This window comes from Mustela putorius, unplaced genomic scaffold, assembly GCF_011764305.1.
Source record: "Mustela putorius furo isolate JIRA1106 unplaced genomic scaffold, ASM1176430v1.1 tig00003974_pilon_pilon_pilon, whole genome shotgun sequence".
In the NCBI taxonomy this organism is placed as follows: Eukaryota; Metazoa; Chordata; class Mammalia; order Carnivora; family Mustelidae; genus Mustela; species Mustela putorius.
The window spans coordinates 16,427,077-16,443,655 of NW_025422117.1; the positions used below are offsets into that span (position 1 = coordinate 16,427,077).

The window sequence follows — 16,579 nt, forward strand, 5'->3', positions numbered from 1 at the left end:
TTAGGGTCCTGGGATCAAGTTCCACATTGGGTTCCCTGCTCAGTGAATAGCCTGCTTCTTCCTCTCCCTCTACCCCTTCCTCCTGCTCATGCTCTCTCTCAGATAATAAATAAATAAAGTCTTTTAAAAAAAATAATAATATGGGGCATCTGGGTGGCTCAGAGGGTTAAGCCTCTGCCTTGGCCCATGATCCCAGGGTCCTAGGATGGAGCCCCACCTCGGGCTGTCTGCTCAACGGGAAGCCTGCTTCTTTCCCTCTCCTACTCCCCCTGCTTGTGTTCCCTCTCTCAGTGTCTCTCTCCATCAAATAAATAAATTAAATCTTAATAAATAAAGGAGGAATGACTAGTATTTTTAAAGAAGAAAAATCAACCAATATCATTAAAAATATATCTAAAACTATATGAAAAATTCCCCAAATGAATAAGTACTGAATTTCCAAATTAAAAGGAAATTTTTATAGCAGGTGACTATGAGAGATAACAGAATTTAAAATAAAAAAAAAAAAATTTTGGTTAAGTTACTGAAATTCCAAGTAAAAAAACCGTAAGAATTTCTCAAGTATCTGAGCAGTGAAAAAGAAGTCATTTTGCAAAAGGAAAAGTTGATACTGAATTCAGACTTCTGTTGAACAACTTTGAATGAAAGAAAAAAAGTGAAACAATGTCTCCAGTGCTTCAAAAGAAAGAAAATACTACCTTGAAAGTTTTACCTAATCGATCAAACATACTGAAATATAAGAGGTCTTGGGGGCGGGGGGAGTCAAGATGGCAGAGAAGTAGCAGGCTGAGACTACTTCAGCTAGCAGGAGATCAGCTAGATAGCTTATCTAAAGATTGCAAACACCTACAAACCCATCGGCAGATCGAAGAGAAGAGGAACAGCAATTCTAGAAACAGAAAAACAACCACTTTCTGAAAGGTAGGACTGGCGGAGAAGTGAATCCAAAGCGACGGGAAGATAGACCCCAGGGGGAGGGGCCGGCTCCCAGCAAGCAGTGGAGCAACAGAGCATAAAATCAGGACTTTAAAAAGTCTGTTCCTCTGAGGGACATCGCTACAGAGACTAAACCGGGGTGAAGCCCTGGCCTCAGGTCCCGCCGGGTCACAGAAAGATCGGGGGTGTCTGAGTGTCGCAGAGCTTACAGGTATTAGAACGGGGAAGCCGGCTACAAAAACAGAGCCAACAGTAAGATCACAGCTCGGGGGTACCTTGAACCGGTCGCAGGCTCGGTGAGCTCGGAGCGCGGCCGGAGGTCAGGTGAACAGGAGTTACTGGGCGCTGTTCTCTGAGGGCACACTGAGATATGGGGCCCCAGGATCTCGGCTCCTCCGGGCCGGAGACCAGGAGGCCACCATTTGTATTCCCGTCCTCCGGAACTCTACGGAAAGTGCTCAGGGAACAAAAGCTCCTAAAAGCAAACCCGAGCGGATTACTCAGCCCGGCCCCTGAAGGGCGGTGCAATTCCACCTGGGGCAAAGACACTTGAGAATCACTACACCAGGACCCTCCCCCAGAAGATCAGCAAGAAATCCAGCCGTGACCAAGTTCACCTACCAAGGAGTGCAGTTTCAATACCAAGGAGAGCAGCAGAATTCCAGAGGAGGAGAAGGCAAAGCACGGAACTCATGGCATTCTCCTTATGATTCTTTAGTCTTGCGGTTAATTTAATTGTTTTCTCTTTTTTTATTTTTTTTCTCTTCTGCTAAAAAATTTTGTAACTTTTACCCTTTTCTTTTTTAATGTTTTTTAACTAGTTTATCTAATATATATATTTTTTCTTTTTTATACTTTTCTTTATTCATTTTCTTTTTTTAATTCTTTTCTTTCTTTCATTTTTTTTTCTTTCTTTCTTCCTGAACCTCTTTTTATCCCCTTTAACCCCCCTCATGATTTGTGATCTCTTCTGATTTGGTTAAAGCATAATTTCCTGGGGTTGTTGCCACCCTTTTAGTATTTTACTTGCTCCTTTATATACTCTTATCTGGACAAAATGACAAGGCAGAAAAATTCACCACAAAAAAAAAAGAACAAGAGGCAGTACCGAAGGCTAGGGACCTAATCAATACAGACATTGGTAATAAGTCAGATCTAGAGTTCAGAATGACAATTCTCAAGGTTCTAGCCGGGCTCAAAAAAGGCATGGAAGATATTAGAGAAACCCCTCTGGAGATATAAAAGCCCTTTCTGGAGAAATAAAAGAACTAAAATCTAACCACGTTGAAATCAAAAAAGGTATTAATGAGGTGCAATCAAAAATGGAGTCTCTCACTGATAGGATAAATGAGGCAGAAGAAGGAATTAGCAATATAGAAGACTAAATGACAGAGAATAAAGAAGCTGAGCAAAAGAGGGACAAACAGCTACTGGACCACGAGGGGAGAATTCGAGAGATAAGTGACACCATAAGACGAAACAACATTAGAATAATTGGGATTCCAGAAGAAGAAGAAAGAGAGGGGAGCAGAAGGTATACTGGAGAGAATTATTGGGGAGAATTTCCCCAATATGGCAAAGGGAACGAGCATCAAAATTCAGGAGGTTCAGAGAACGGCCCTCAAAATCAGTAAGAATAGGCCCACACCCCGTCACCTAATAGTAAAATTTACAAGCCTTAGTCCAAAGAGAAAATCCTGAAAGCAGCCCAGGAAAAGAAGTCTGTAACATACAATGGTAAAAATATTAGATTGGCAGCAGACTTATCCACAGAGACCTGGCAGGCCAGAAAGAGCTGGCATGATATATTCAGAGCACTGAATGAGAAAAACATATAGCCAAGAATACTATATCCAGTTAGGCTATCATTGAAAATAGAAGGAGAGATTAAAAGCTTCCAGGACAAACAAAAACTGAAAGAATTTGCAAACACCAAACCAGCTCTACAGGAAATATTGAAAGGGGTCCTCTAAGCAAAGAGAGAGCCTACAAGTGGTAGATCAGAAAGGAACAGAGACAATGTACAGTAACAGTCACCTTACAGGCAATACAATGGCACTAAATTCATATCTCTCAATAGTTACCCTGAATGTTAATGGGCTAAATGCCCCAATCAAAAGACACAGGGTATCAGAATGGATAAAAAAACAAAACCCATCTATATGTTGCCTCCAAGAAACTCATTTTAAGCCCGAAGATACCTCCAGATTTAAAGTGAGGGTGTGGAAAAGAATTTACCATGCTAATGGACATCAAAAGAAAGCAGGAGTGGCAATCCTTATATCAGATCAATTAGATTTTAAGCCAAAGACTATAATAAGAGATGAGGAAGGACACTATATCATACTCAAAGGGTCTGTCCAACAAGAAGATCTAACAATTTTAAATGTCTATGCCCCCAGTGTGGGAGCAGCCAACTATATAAACCAATTAATAACAAAATCAAAGAAACACATCAACAATAATACAATAATAGTAGGGGACTTTAACACTCCCCTCACGAAATGGACAGATCATCCAAGCAAAAGATCAACAAGGAAATAAAGGCCTTAAATGACACACTGGACCAGATGGACATCACAGATATATTCAGAACATTTCATCCCAAAGCAACAGAATGAACATTCTTCTCTAGTGCACATGGAACATTCTCAAGAATAGATCACATCCTCGGTCCTAAATCAGGACTCAACCGGTATCAAAAGATTGGGATCATTCCCTGCATATTTTCAGACCACAATGCTCTGAAGCTAGAACTCAACCACAAGAGGAAGTTTGGAAAGAACCCAAATACAAGGAGACTAAACAGCATTCTTCTAAAGAATGAATGGGTCAACCAGGAAATTAAACAAGAATTGAAAAAAATCATGGAAACAAACAATAATGAAAACACAACGATTCAAAATCTGTGGGACACAATAAAGGCAGGCCTGAGAGGAAAATATATAGCGGTACAAGCCTTTCTCAAGAAACAAGAAAGGTCTCAGGTATACACCCTAACCCTACACCTAAAGGAACTGGAGAAAGAACAAGAAAGAAACCCTAAGCCCGGCAGGAGAAGAGAAACCATAAAGATCAGAGCAGAAATCAATGAAATAGAAACCAAAAATCAATAGAACAAATCAACGAAACTAGGAGCTCGTTCCTTGAAAGAATTAATAAAATTGATAAGCCCCTGGCCATACTTATCAAGAAGAAAAGAGAAAGGACTCAAATAAATAAAATCATGAATGAAAGAGGAGAGATTACAACTAACAACAAAGAAGTACAAACAATTATAAGAACATACTATGAGCAACTCTACGCCAACAAATTTGACAATCTGGAAGAAATGGATGCATTCCTAGAAACATATAAATTACCACAACTGAACCAGGAAGAAATAGAAAGCCTGAACAGACCCATAACCAGTAAGGAGATTGAAACAGTCATTAAGAATCTCCAAACAAACAAAAGCCCAGGGCCAGACGGCTTCCTGGGGGAATTCTACCAAACATTTAAAGAAGAGCTAATTCCTATTCTCCTGAAACTGTTCCAGAAAATAGAAATGGAATGAAAACTTCCAAACTCATTTTATGAGGCCAGCATCACTTTGATCCCAAAACCAGACAAGGATCCCATCAAAAAAGAGAGCTATAGACCAATATCCTTGATGAACACAGATGCGAAAATTCTCACCAAAATACTAGCCAATGGGATCCAACAGTACATTAAAAGGATTATTCACCACAACCAAGTGGGATTTATTCCAGGGCTGCAAGGTTGGTTCAACATCCACAAATCAGTCAATGTGATACAACACATCAATAAAAGAAAGAACAAGAACCATATGATACTCTCAATAGATGCTTAAAAAGCATTTGACAAAGTACAGCATCCCTCCCTGATCAAAACTCTTCAAAGTGTAGGGATAGAGGGCACATACCTTAATATCATCAAAGCCATCTATGAAAAACCCACCGCAAATATTCTCAATGGAGAAAAACTGAAGCTTTTCCGCTAAGGTCAGGAACACGGCAGGGATGCCCATTATCACCACTGCTATTCAACATAGTACTAGAAGTCCTAGCCTCAGCAATCAGACAACAAAAGGAAATTAAAGGCATGCAAATCGTCAAAGAAGAAGTCAAACTAACACTCTTCAAAGATGATATACTATATGTGGAAAACCCAAAAGACTCCACTCCAAAACTGCTAGAACTTGTACAGGAATTCAGTAAAGTGTCAGGATATAAAATCAATGCACAGAAATTAGTTGCATTTCTCTACACCAGCAACAAGACAGAAGAAAGAGAAATTAAGGAGTCAATCCCATTTACAATTGACCCAAAACCATAAGATACCTAGGAATAAACCTAACCAAAGAGACGCAGAATCTATACTCAGAAAACTATAAAGTACTCATGAAAGAAATTGAGGAAGACACAAAGAAATGGAAAAATGTTCCATGCTCCTGGATTGGAAGAATAAATATTGTGAAAATGTCTATGCTACCTAAAGCAATCTACACATTTAATGCAATTCCTATCAAAGTATCATCCATCTTTTTCAAAGAAATGGAACAAATAATTCTAAAATTTATATGGAACCAGAAAAGACCTCGAATAGCCAAAGGAATTTTGAAAAAGAAAGCCAAAGTTGGTGGCATCACAATTCCAGACTTCAAGCTCTATTACAAAGCTGTCATCATCAAGACAGCATGGAACTGGCACAAAAACAGACACATAGAACAATGGAACAGAATAGAAAGCCCAGCAATAGACCCTCAACTCTATGGTCAACTAATCTTCGACAAAGCAGGAAAGAATGTCCAATGGAAAATAGACAGCCTCTTCAATAAATGGTGTTGGGAAAATTGGACAGCCACATGCAGAAAAATGAAATTGGACCATTTCCTTACACCACACACGAAAATAGACTCAAAATGGATGAAGGACCTCAATGTGAGAAAGGACTCCATCAAAATCTTTGAGGAGACCACAGGCAGCAACCTCTTCGACCTCAACTGCAGCAACATCTTCCTAGGAACATCGCCAAAGGCAAGGGAAGCAAGGGCAAAAATGAACTATTGGGATTTCATCAAGATCAAAAGCTTTTGCACAGCAAAGGAAACAGTTAATAAAACCAAAAGACAAATGACAGAATGGGAGAAGGTATTTGCAAACGACGTATCCGATAAAGGGCTAGTGTCCAAATTCTATAAAGAACTTAGCAAACTCAACACCCAAAGAACAAATATAATTCACTCAAGAAATGGGCAGAGGACATGAACAGACATTTCTGCAAAGAAGACATCCAGATGGCCAACAGACACATGAAAAAGTGCTCCATATCACTTGGCATCAGGGAAATACGAATCAAAACCACAATGAGATATCACCTCACACCAGTCAGAATGGCTAAAATTAACAAGTCAGGAAATGACAGATGCTGGCAAGGATGCGGAGAACGGGGAACCCTCCTAACACTGTTGGTGGGAATGCACGCTGGTGCAACCTCTCTGGAAAACAACATGGAGGTTCCTCAAAATGTTGGAAATAGAACTACCCTAGGACCCAGCAATAGCACTACTGGGTATTTACCCTAAAGATACAAACGTAGTGATCCAAAGGGGCACGTGCACCCGAATGTTTATAGCAGAAATGTCCACAATAGCCAAACTATGGAAAGAACCTAGATGTCCATCAACAGATGAATGGATAAAGAAGAAGTAGTATATATACACAATGGAATACTCTGCAGCCATCAAAAGAAATGAAATCTTGCCATTTTCTACACCGTGGATGGAACTAGAGCGTATCATGCTTAGCGAAATAAGTCAAGCAGAGAAAGACAACTGTCATATGATCTTCCTGATATGAGGAAGTGGTGATGCAACATGGGGGCTTAAGTGTGTAGGAGAAGAACAAATGAAACAAGATGGGATTGGGAAGGAGACAAACCATAAGTGACTCTTAATCTCACAAAGCAAACAGGGTTGCTGGGGGGAGGGGGGTTGAGAGAAGGGGGTGGGGTTATGAACACTGGGGAGGGTATGTGCTTTAGTGAGTGCTGTGAAGTGTGTAAACTGGGCGATTCACAGACCTATACCCCTGGGGATAAAAATATATTATATGTTTATAAAAAATAAAAAATAAAATTTTTTTTAAAAAAAGGGTCTTGGGAATCTTAGAACTAAATTATGGATTAATCAAATAAATGCATGAAAAGCACATTTTAAAGATTATATACTTTACACGTAAGAGTAATTTTCATAAAGTCTTAAATAAAAGAAACTATGACTCAAGTGTTTTATATTCAGCCAGGTTGAGACATCCCAAGCATATAGTAATTCAGGGAATAGAGCATCTTTGAGCTATTCTTTAAAAAGTCTTGACAAATTCTAGCTATTACAAAAGATAATGAATAATGATTCCATTAAATCAGTGGGGTGTAAAAGGGTGGTTTTGCCTTGCAGGTGACACCGGCAGTATTTGAAAACATCCTTGTTTGCCATAACTAGGCTAGTTTAGTCAGCATCCCAGTGTAGAGAGGTGAGGAATGTTACTAATCAAACTACAGTAGTACCAGACAGCCCCCCACAACAGGGAGTAATCTGATGGAAAGTAGCTGAGGTTGTGGTGGTTATCTTTGAATTTTTTCTTTTTTTACAAGCATAACCATTTTTATGAGAATGAGTCATTTTCTTTTTAGGTTGTATAGCAGTTCGGGTTTTGTTTTGTTTTTCAAGTTGATAAACTTCTTCTGAAAGCACAACAGAGGTCTTGAGTTTTGTAGTAAAACCATTTATAAAGTGAATTAAATTAGTTCTGTTAAATTAAATTAGACTCTCTTCTCTGGTCATTCTGGAACCTATTGGCCCAAGCTGACATCCAGGCACTTTTACCACCCTGGATTATATGAGGTATTTACAGCCTGTTCAAATGAGAATGTCTATACCCTTAGAGAGGTGGTGAGTACAGAAAACATCAGGGAGGTAACTAGTTTCTAGAAAACGTATAAGCATGACTGGCAGACATAAGAGTTCAAACCTGGCTTGAATGATGAGAAGAAATTCAGAACTCACAGTGAGCAAAATTTCCCTATTTGGAATGAGGTAACAGAAAAAAAAAAAAAAAAAAACACCTGAAAGAATAAGCTGTCTTAGAGAGGAAGTAAGGAAAGGTATTTCTCTTTTTTATGAAAAGCTTCAATATTATATTAGTATAATATATTATTATATTAGTAACTTTTCAAGTATTTTTTAATGTTGCTATAGTAAATAGAAAAATTGTTAGTTTACTTAAACTGAGTTCTTCCAGAATGTCAGTATACTGTAACTCTACACCAAAAATCAGTTTGTTACCTTTCATTATACTTAGTGTGGCCATGTTTTAGAAGGGGTTGTGGGCAGCACTTCCCAAGAATGAGAAATGTAATAGAAAACTCAGGCACAGAAAGAACCTTGAATTGTTTCACTTTCCAATTTGTTATGTATGTACATATCTATTTTCTTTCTTTTCTGTGCTCTTACGAATTTATCTGTCTAGGTTTCTTGAATATCGTGACATAACTTCCACCAGAATGCTTTTGATTTTGAAAGGAGTTTAGAACATTTAATACCTTTTCTTCTTTTTCATTTAAAAATGCAAAGTAGGGGTACCTGGGTGGCTCAGTGGGTTAAAGCCTCTGCCTTTGGCTCAGGTCATGATCCCAGGGTCCTAGGATCAAGCCCCGCATCGGGCTCTCTGATCAGCGGGGAGCCTACTTCCCCATCTCTCTCTGCCTGCCTCTCTGCCTACTTGTGATTTCTGTCGAATAAATAAATAAAATATTTTTTTAAAAATGCAAAGTAGATTTAAGAAAACCAGAAGTTTTGGGACACAGGTTCTGAAATCAATCAAAATGTTAGTGCATTTGGAAAGATCAAATTGTGAGTTAAAGAGCGCTTGTCAAGTTGGCTTTGAATTTGTGTTTTTCCATGAGATATAAGTTCATATATTTGACTATACTACTATAAGTTAGATATAATTTCACTTTATTCACTTCTTCTCCTAAGTTTTTATCGGGCATTCTGTTCTTTCTGCAGTTTAGAAACTAGCCCCATAACCGACACTGATCTTGCAAAGAGAACTGTCTTCCAAAGATCATACTCAGTTGTTGCTTCTGAATATGATAAACAACACTCCATCTTACCTGCACGAGTGAAAGCCATTCCTAGAAGAAGAGTTAACAGTGGAGACACTGGTGAGTATAAAGATAAAAAGGAAGATTGTGTGGTCCAAATGGTTTTATTTGCAGATATTTTTTAAAATCTAGTTTTTTAAAGGAAATGGATTAATTTTACATTGTGTTGACATTCCTTTTATGAGACACACCCAACAGTATACCTGTCTAAATTTTGCATCTCAGTTGGAAGAGACCTAGAGAGCATCCAGTGATAATTCAAGAATAAATTGACCTTTAAAATCTTACCTTTTAGGGACATCTGGGTGGCTCAGTGGGTTAAAGCCTCTGCCTTCGGCTCTGGTCATGATCCCAGTGTCCTGGGATTGAGCCCCACATCAGGCTGTCTGCTCAGCGGGGAGCCTGCTTCCCTTCCTCTCTCTCTGTCTGCCTCTCTGCCTACTTGTAATCTCTCTGTGTCAAATAAATAAATAAATAATCTTTAAAATAAAGTGAAATAAAATAAAATAAAATCTTACCTGTTAGTTTCTAAGTCACATGTTGCCACCATTATTCCTTTTACTAAGTTCCAGTGAACTGGTGGTTCCTGTGACTTACTTTCACAATTATTCTCATTCCCAATAGACACTTCTAACTCTATAGAGCTTCTATAGTGGAGCTACTTCCACTCTGAATAGATAATGTGGGGATACAAGTAGCTCTTAGTCATCGAAAAAGTTAAATAATCTGTACTAGTTAGTATCAGTAGCCTCGAATTAGAGCTGCTTGATTCTGTGTCAGGAATAAAGAAAGAAATCCAAGAGAAAAGGATAATATGGTGATTTATCAGGTAACCCACTTAAATGAAGATTTAATCTAGTATTTATACATAGGTAATTATATATCTTATATAGATTCCATTTAGGGAAAAAAAATACAACATTTAGCTTTTAAGAGTGTTTTAGAAACCATGAACTTAAAATTCAGCCCTGGATTCAAAATTCAGTTTGATAACTCAATAGCTACATGATTATAGGAAAGTAAGGTATTTAATCTTTCCAGATGCCTGGGTGGTTCAGCCAGTTAAGCATCTGCCTTCAGGGTAGAGTGCCACATCTGGCTCCTTGCTCAGCAGGGAGACTGCTACTCCCTCTCCCTCTGCCTCTCCTCCCAGGCTTTCTCTCTCTCTCTCTGACAAATAAATAAAATCTTTAAAAAATGTATATTTAATCTTTCTCAGCCTCAGTAAAAATTGAAGTTGTGTCACATGCAAAACAAACCCAAAAAAAGAAGAAAAAAAATACTATAGTGAATAACCTAGATACTGTTATTTTAATATCATCTTAAATATATTAATTGTATGTATTATTGTCAATGAAAGTTAATTTTTTTTTTTTTTTTTTTTTTAATAAATAGAAGTTGGTTCTTCCCTCTTGAGGCATCCATCTCCTGAGCTTTCCCGGCTAATCTCAGCCCACAGTTCTCTTTCCAAAGGAGAACGAAATTTTCAATGGCCAGTTTTAGCTTTTGTTATACAACATCATGATCTAGAAGGTCTTGAAATAGCAATGAAACAGGCCCTAAGGAAATCTGCTTGCCGAGTTTTTGCCATGGAGGTATGAATACATTAATGGGGTTATTGATTCATTGATAATACAAATCATTTGATGATTTTCTTTAATGTTAGTTTCTTTTCTACTCAACAGAAATATCAAAAAATTAAGAGACACTAGCCAATCAGAAATATACAATGTTCACATCAAAATGAAACTCTTCATTTATGAATATAAGTGAATATAAAGATCCATATTTAAGCACTCTCAGGAAATTTATTTCTGTAGTGCTTTATTGTTTTAATCCTGTTAGCATCTTTTTTAAAAAAGCTTTTTGTAAGAATGACATCATTTCAGTTAGAAGAATCATGAAAAAGAGAGGACAAGTAGGGCTTTTGATTTATAAATTTAACTATAATAACTTTTCTGAGCCTATTCTCTGGAAATGATGGAATTGCTATCTGTCATATTTTTATATGTATTTTTATATTTTTAATCTTTTTTGTCATCAGTGTAATAAATAACCTGCCACTTCAACGATGATGGGAATAATATAAATACATTTAAGTATAGAACTTGAAAAACATTTTATGTTATCCTAAATACAAGTTGGGAAAAAAATATGCTTTAGCAAATTAATATGAAGATGAAGCTTTGAAGTAAAAAGTGGCTTGAAAAAAAGACTTCTGCGTTGCATTTCATATGTATTATTTTCCCTATCATGTTTTTTAATTGGGAACCAAAATTACTGACTATTTCAAGTTTGGTGTGTTTTTGGTAAAATGAAAGTCAGATGTTTTTAGTATCTTTACTTGAAATACTTGGTCCATGGAATACTTGGTAATGTTTACTCACATATTTTCTTTTTATCTTTGACTCATTTAACCATCATTTATTCAGGCTTTCAACTGGCTTCTGTGTAATGTTATCCAAACAACTTCTCTACATGATATTCTGTGGCATTTTGTGGCATCATTAACTCCTGCTCCAGTGGAACCAGAAGAAGAAGAGGATGAGGAAAATAAAACAAACAAAGAAAATGCAGAACAAGTAAGTGAGATTTTTTTGGTGGGGGTGGGGGTGGTCCATCTTTTTATAGAAGAGTAGAACCATCTTCAGATAATATAATAATAGGCATGAGCTCATTCACAGGTTATATAACCTAAAGGCAAGAGTAAAATTTCAGTGCTATGAGCAACATGTTTTTCTCTCTGGCAAAGACGGTCATTTAGTTCTGATGTCTCACTAAACATTATTGTCCTGAAACAATGAATTGAAAGGTATATACTGTTAACAGTACTACATAAGACAGATAAACAGGGCAACATTATTCTATAGAAGATCTATCTACTTCACAACATTGCTTTAAGTTGGTAATAAAAATGTACTATGTAAGGACATGAAACTTAAAAATGTTTGCTTGGCTAGAAAGGACTTGGATTTTATAGGAAACAACCTGCATAATGGAAGGACATTGACTAGGACCCTAGAAGCCTGGGTGCTAGACCCATTTCCACATCTGTAACATTGTGACTTACTGGCCTCATCTGTAAATGGAAAACTAGACCGCATTTAATTCACCTGCAGGCATTCTGAAATTATATGCTTAATTATGATTAATTTGCAAAGATATCAGACAACATTATCATAGCCAAATTCTTAAAATTCACAAGGAAACAAAGTACCCTAAGTGAGAACTAGCAGAAAAAACAGGCAGCAGAAATAGACCTTCAACAATTTCAGTAGTTGTAATTTATTATCTATCTGTGTAGTATAACTATGTTTAATGTGCTTTAAAAAATGAAAGACAAACTTTAATAATGTAAGAAGAAATGTAAGAATGACAGATTTGAAAAAGAACTAAATAAATTAACATGTAAGAATTATATGTTAGTATAATAACTAATGTTAGAAAAAAAGCAGTGAAACAAAAAAATCAGTTCTGAGATTTACAGCAGATTAGTCAAGAAATTAGTGAACTGTTTAGAGAGACCTAAAGAAATCATCCAGAATAAAACAGAAAAAAAATGAGTTCCTTTAAAAAGTGAAAAATATGAGAAGGTGTAACATTTTATCTAATTGGAGTTCCAGAAAGAGAGGATAGACAGAATGGAAAATTGTACTATTTGAGGAATTGATACCTGAAAATTATCCAGAATTGATTACAGATGACAATACATTGAATCAGGAAGCCCAGTGAACCCCAGGCAGAATAAAGAAAAATCGTGGTGAGCAAATCATAGTGAATTAACTGAACAACCAAAACAAAGAGCAGGTCTTTAAAGTAGCCATGGAGGGAAAAATTATACTTAAAGTAGGGACAGTAAGAATGACAACTGAATTTTCAGTAACCGTATTTTAAGTTGTAAAACGGTGAACTTTTTTTAAAAGGCAATCAGTTGATACTTCAGTGTGCTGAGAGAAAATAACTGTCAATCCAATGAATCTATCTTTATAGAAGAAGGGAAAAATAAAGATATTTTCAGAAAATAAACAGAGGGATTGCCACAAACAGACTGTTGCAAAGGAAAATTGTAATGCGCTTCAGTTACAATAGGAGATCTTCCATGGGAGATCTGAGAATGAAAAGAAAAGAAAATGTTAAATCTTAACAAAGACTATATAAAAAGTGATAATATGTAATGGGAGTGATTTGTAAAACTTAGTGCCAAAATACACACAGCAGTACCATATACATCAGGAGGCAGGTGATTGGTGTTGGTGTTCAGTGGGCTGATAATAATTTTTGATTAGCTTTAGATTAAGTTGAGTGTGTGTCATTACACAAAGTGTAATGACTTAAAAATAAAACCTTAAAAAAAAAAAAGAAAGTAAGAAAAGAGTGTATAATTTCCAAACTCATAGAAAAATGTGAAAAGTCAACTCAGCCCCTCCCCAAGAGGGAAAACAAAATAGAAAGAAGTGGTGCAAATAGAAAGTAACATATTAGAAATAAGTACAAAGAGGACTAAATCTTCCATTTAAAAGACAAAAATTGGGATGCCTGGTGGCTCAGTTGGTTAAGCATCCAACTTTTGATTTTGCCTCAGGTCATGATCTCGGTCATGAGATAGAGCCCTGTGTGGGGCTCTGCGATCAGCAGGGAGTCTGCTTCTCTATCTCTGGCACTCCCCCTACACACACACACACACACACACACATAAACACACTCTTACTCTCTCTCAAATAAATAAATGAGTCTTTTTTTAAAAATAAATAAATAAATAAAGGTTTTCTGGGTGACTCAGTCAGTTGGGTTTCTGCCTCTAGTTCAGGTAATGATCTCAGAGTCCTGGGATCAAGTCGTGTATCAGGCTCCCTGCTCATCAGGGATCTGTTTCTGCCTCTCCCTTTGCACCTCCCCACTACTCATGCCCCCCCCCAAATAAATAAATAAAATCTTTTAAAAAATTAATTAAAGACAAAAATTGTTAGAATAGATGATAAAACAAAAGGTAGATGCTGTTCATAAGCATCACATCTAAAACATAAGGATACAGAAGACTGAAAGTGGAAGTTTAGAAAAATATATACTGGACAAACACCGAACAAAATAAAGTTGGTGTGACTCTTTAATATCAGAAGAAAAGAAAGTTTTAAGATGAAATTAATAATAGGGATAAAAAAGCTTTCTACAAAATGATGAACAATTCTAAACATGTATGCATCAGTAATATAGTCTTTTTTTTTAAAGAATTTATTTATTTATTTGACAGGCGATCACAAGTAGGCAGAGAGGCGGGGCTCAATCCCAGGACCCTGGGATCATGACCTGAGCCCAAGGCAGAGGCTTTAACCCACTGAGCCACCCAGGCGCCCCTCAGTAATATAGTCTTAAAAATAATAGGTAAAAATTGACAGAACTGCAAGGAGAAATAGAAAAAAAAATACACAATTACAGTGTAAGATTGTTTCACACCTTTAACAACTAAATATTCCTGCATAACAAACCAACCTAAAACTTATCGGATGAAAACAGTTGCCTACTGGCTGACTACTCTGTAGGTCAGCGGTTTGGCTGAGGCTCCAAACATAGAAGTTGCCTTGTTGGTATATTTGTGAGCTCACCAGAATCTATACAGATACCGTATCCATTTGTTTGGTGATTTTATTTATGAGTGACCTCATCACTTTTTCCCTAAAAGATAGTACAAAACATAATTAGTGAAAGCATGTTTTGGGTATGATTTGGTTTTAGTTTGCTTGCTTGCATTTCTGTTACATAACTGTCTTTATTGTATACATAACACTTCTAAGTATACATAATTTTTTTGTGTGGGGGGAAAGTCCTTTTCAGTATACAGACTGATCAACTCGCTTTCCATTTCTGTGTTAGGAGAAGGACACGAGAGTATGTGAACATCCCCTCTCAGATATAGTGATTGCCGGGGAAGCTGCTCATCCTTTACCCCACACATTTCACCGCTTACTTCAGACAATCTCCGATCTTATGATGTCTCTCCCCAGTGGCAGTTCATTACAGCAAATGGCCCTAAGGTAATTTTACATCTAAGTGTTCTAGGTACAGTGGAGAAGATATTTTATGTAGTATTCAAACACAAAATGCTTGAAAGACCTTGTTAAATAGTAAAATACAAAGACTTCTCCTTCTTAGCTCACACCTGTTTGCCCCTCTATAAAATGAGGTTAATACACTCTTGATGCTCTGAATTATCAGTCTGTAACAGTTTTCCTCACATCCCACCTCACTTCTACCCCAAGTCACTTGTCTCAGTGCTACCCAAGAGGAGATTTTTGTTTTTGTTTTTTCCCAAATATATTTAAATATATTTAGATTACATATTTTTAAAAAACCTACTTCTGTGTACTCCCCCTGCCACCTCCATCCCACTCCCCAATGACTGGTGCTTACTGCAAAGGGGATGGTCAGTTATTTGCTATAGAATGAGTGATATAAACCTGGTCCTCCCCACTCCTGTGGATGGTTAGCTCCCTGCTATGTTTTAGAATGAACTCTTGTGGAAACAAGAAGAGCTTGGGCCTGTGTCCCCGGGAGTGCACTTGGGAGGCCCCTCGAGCCAGGAAGTTGGGGTGTGCTGTTCCCATTTTACAGAGGTGGAGACTAAGGATGTGAGAGGTCACTTGGCTAAGGCCATGAAGCTACTAAGTATCTGATTCCCCCCTTCTACTCCTTCTGGCCCTGTGTAACCCACTTGGTCTTCTGTGAGCCTACAGCTCCCACTCAGAGCAGCAAATGTCTTTGCTGCAAGTGAGGGAGTGAGCTTTTCGGTGAAGAATTGTGACCTTCATCATGTCCCCTACATTTTATACCATCATGTAAATTTTTCCGTTACTTAAGAGGAGACTTTTAAATGTCATAAAAGGGAGAGGGAGAATAAAGTCTCAGAAATAGAAATTAAAATACTGATTTTGAATTGAAAAGAATTTTGAGAAAAATTGAAGGTAGGGAGCATCACCTACTTTTAAGTCTAAAGCCTGCTAAGATTTTAACATTACTTCTACATTGTGAACCTTGTTATCAGATCTATATATGGAGCCACACATATAAATGAATGCTCCATTGACTTTTGTAAGCTGTAAGGTGATGGAGTGATTTTTGGCTACCCACAGCCCTAATGATAAGACCAGCAGAGGGGAGATTGTGTTTTCCTCCTCACAAGATTTTTGAAGTGCAGGATGTGTTATATACACTCTGATGAATTAATATAGAATTCTAAAACTAATAAATTTGAGAGGCTATTTCAGTTGGGGTAATACTTGTCTAACTGCAAATTTGATCTATTACCTTTTTTGTTTCTATACCCTTTATCTTCATGGCTACAGAAGCAAATTTCTTTATATGTAAATGTATTTTTCTAGATGTAAAATGAACAAACTTTCTTTAGGTCTTACCTTGTCCCAAAGAAATTGCCTTTATTTCTCAGAAAAAGGCAGTGATACTATTTCCTAATTTTTTTTCCCAT

At 37.1% G+C, this 16,579-nt stretch overlaps 1 protein-coding gene across 13 annotated transcripts in view; it reads left to right on the forward strand.

The window, feature by feature from the left end:
• The window catches only part of MYCBP2 (MYC binding protein 2), a 272,995-nt gene that overhangs the window by 218,760 nt on the left and 37,656 nt on the right, over positions 1-16,579 (forward strand). For all 13 annotated transcript variants that reach the window (XM_013057218.2, XM_013057219.2, XM_013057220.2 and 10 more), the window contains 4 exons: positions 9,005-9,162; positions 10,498-10,697; positions 11,535-11,684; positions 14,971-15,131. In XM_013057218.2, coding sequence (XP_012912672.1) covers positions 9,005-9,162; positions 10,498-10,697; positions 11,535-11,684; positions 14,971-15,131 — 669 coding nt within the window. The remainder of the gene's footprint in view (positions 1-9,004; positions 9,163-10,497; positions 10,698-11,534; positions 11,685-14,970; positions 15,132-16,579) is intronic.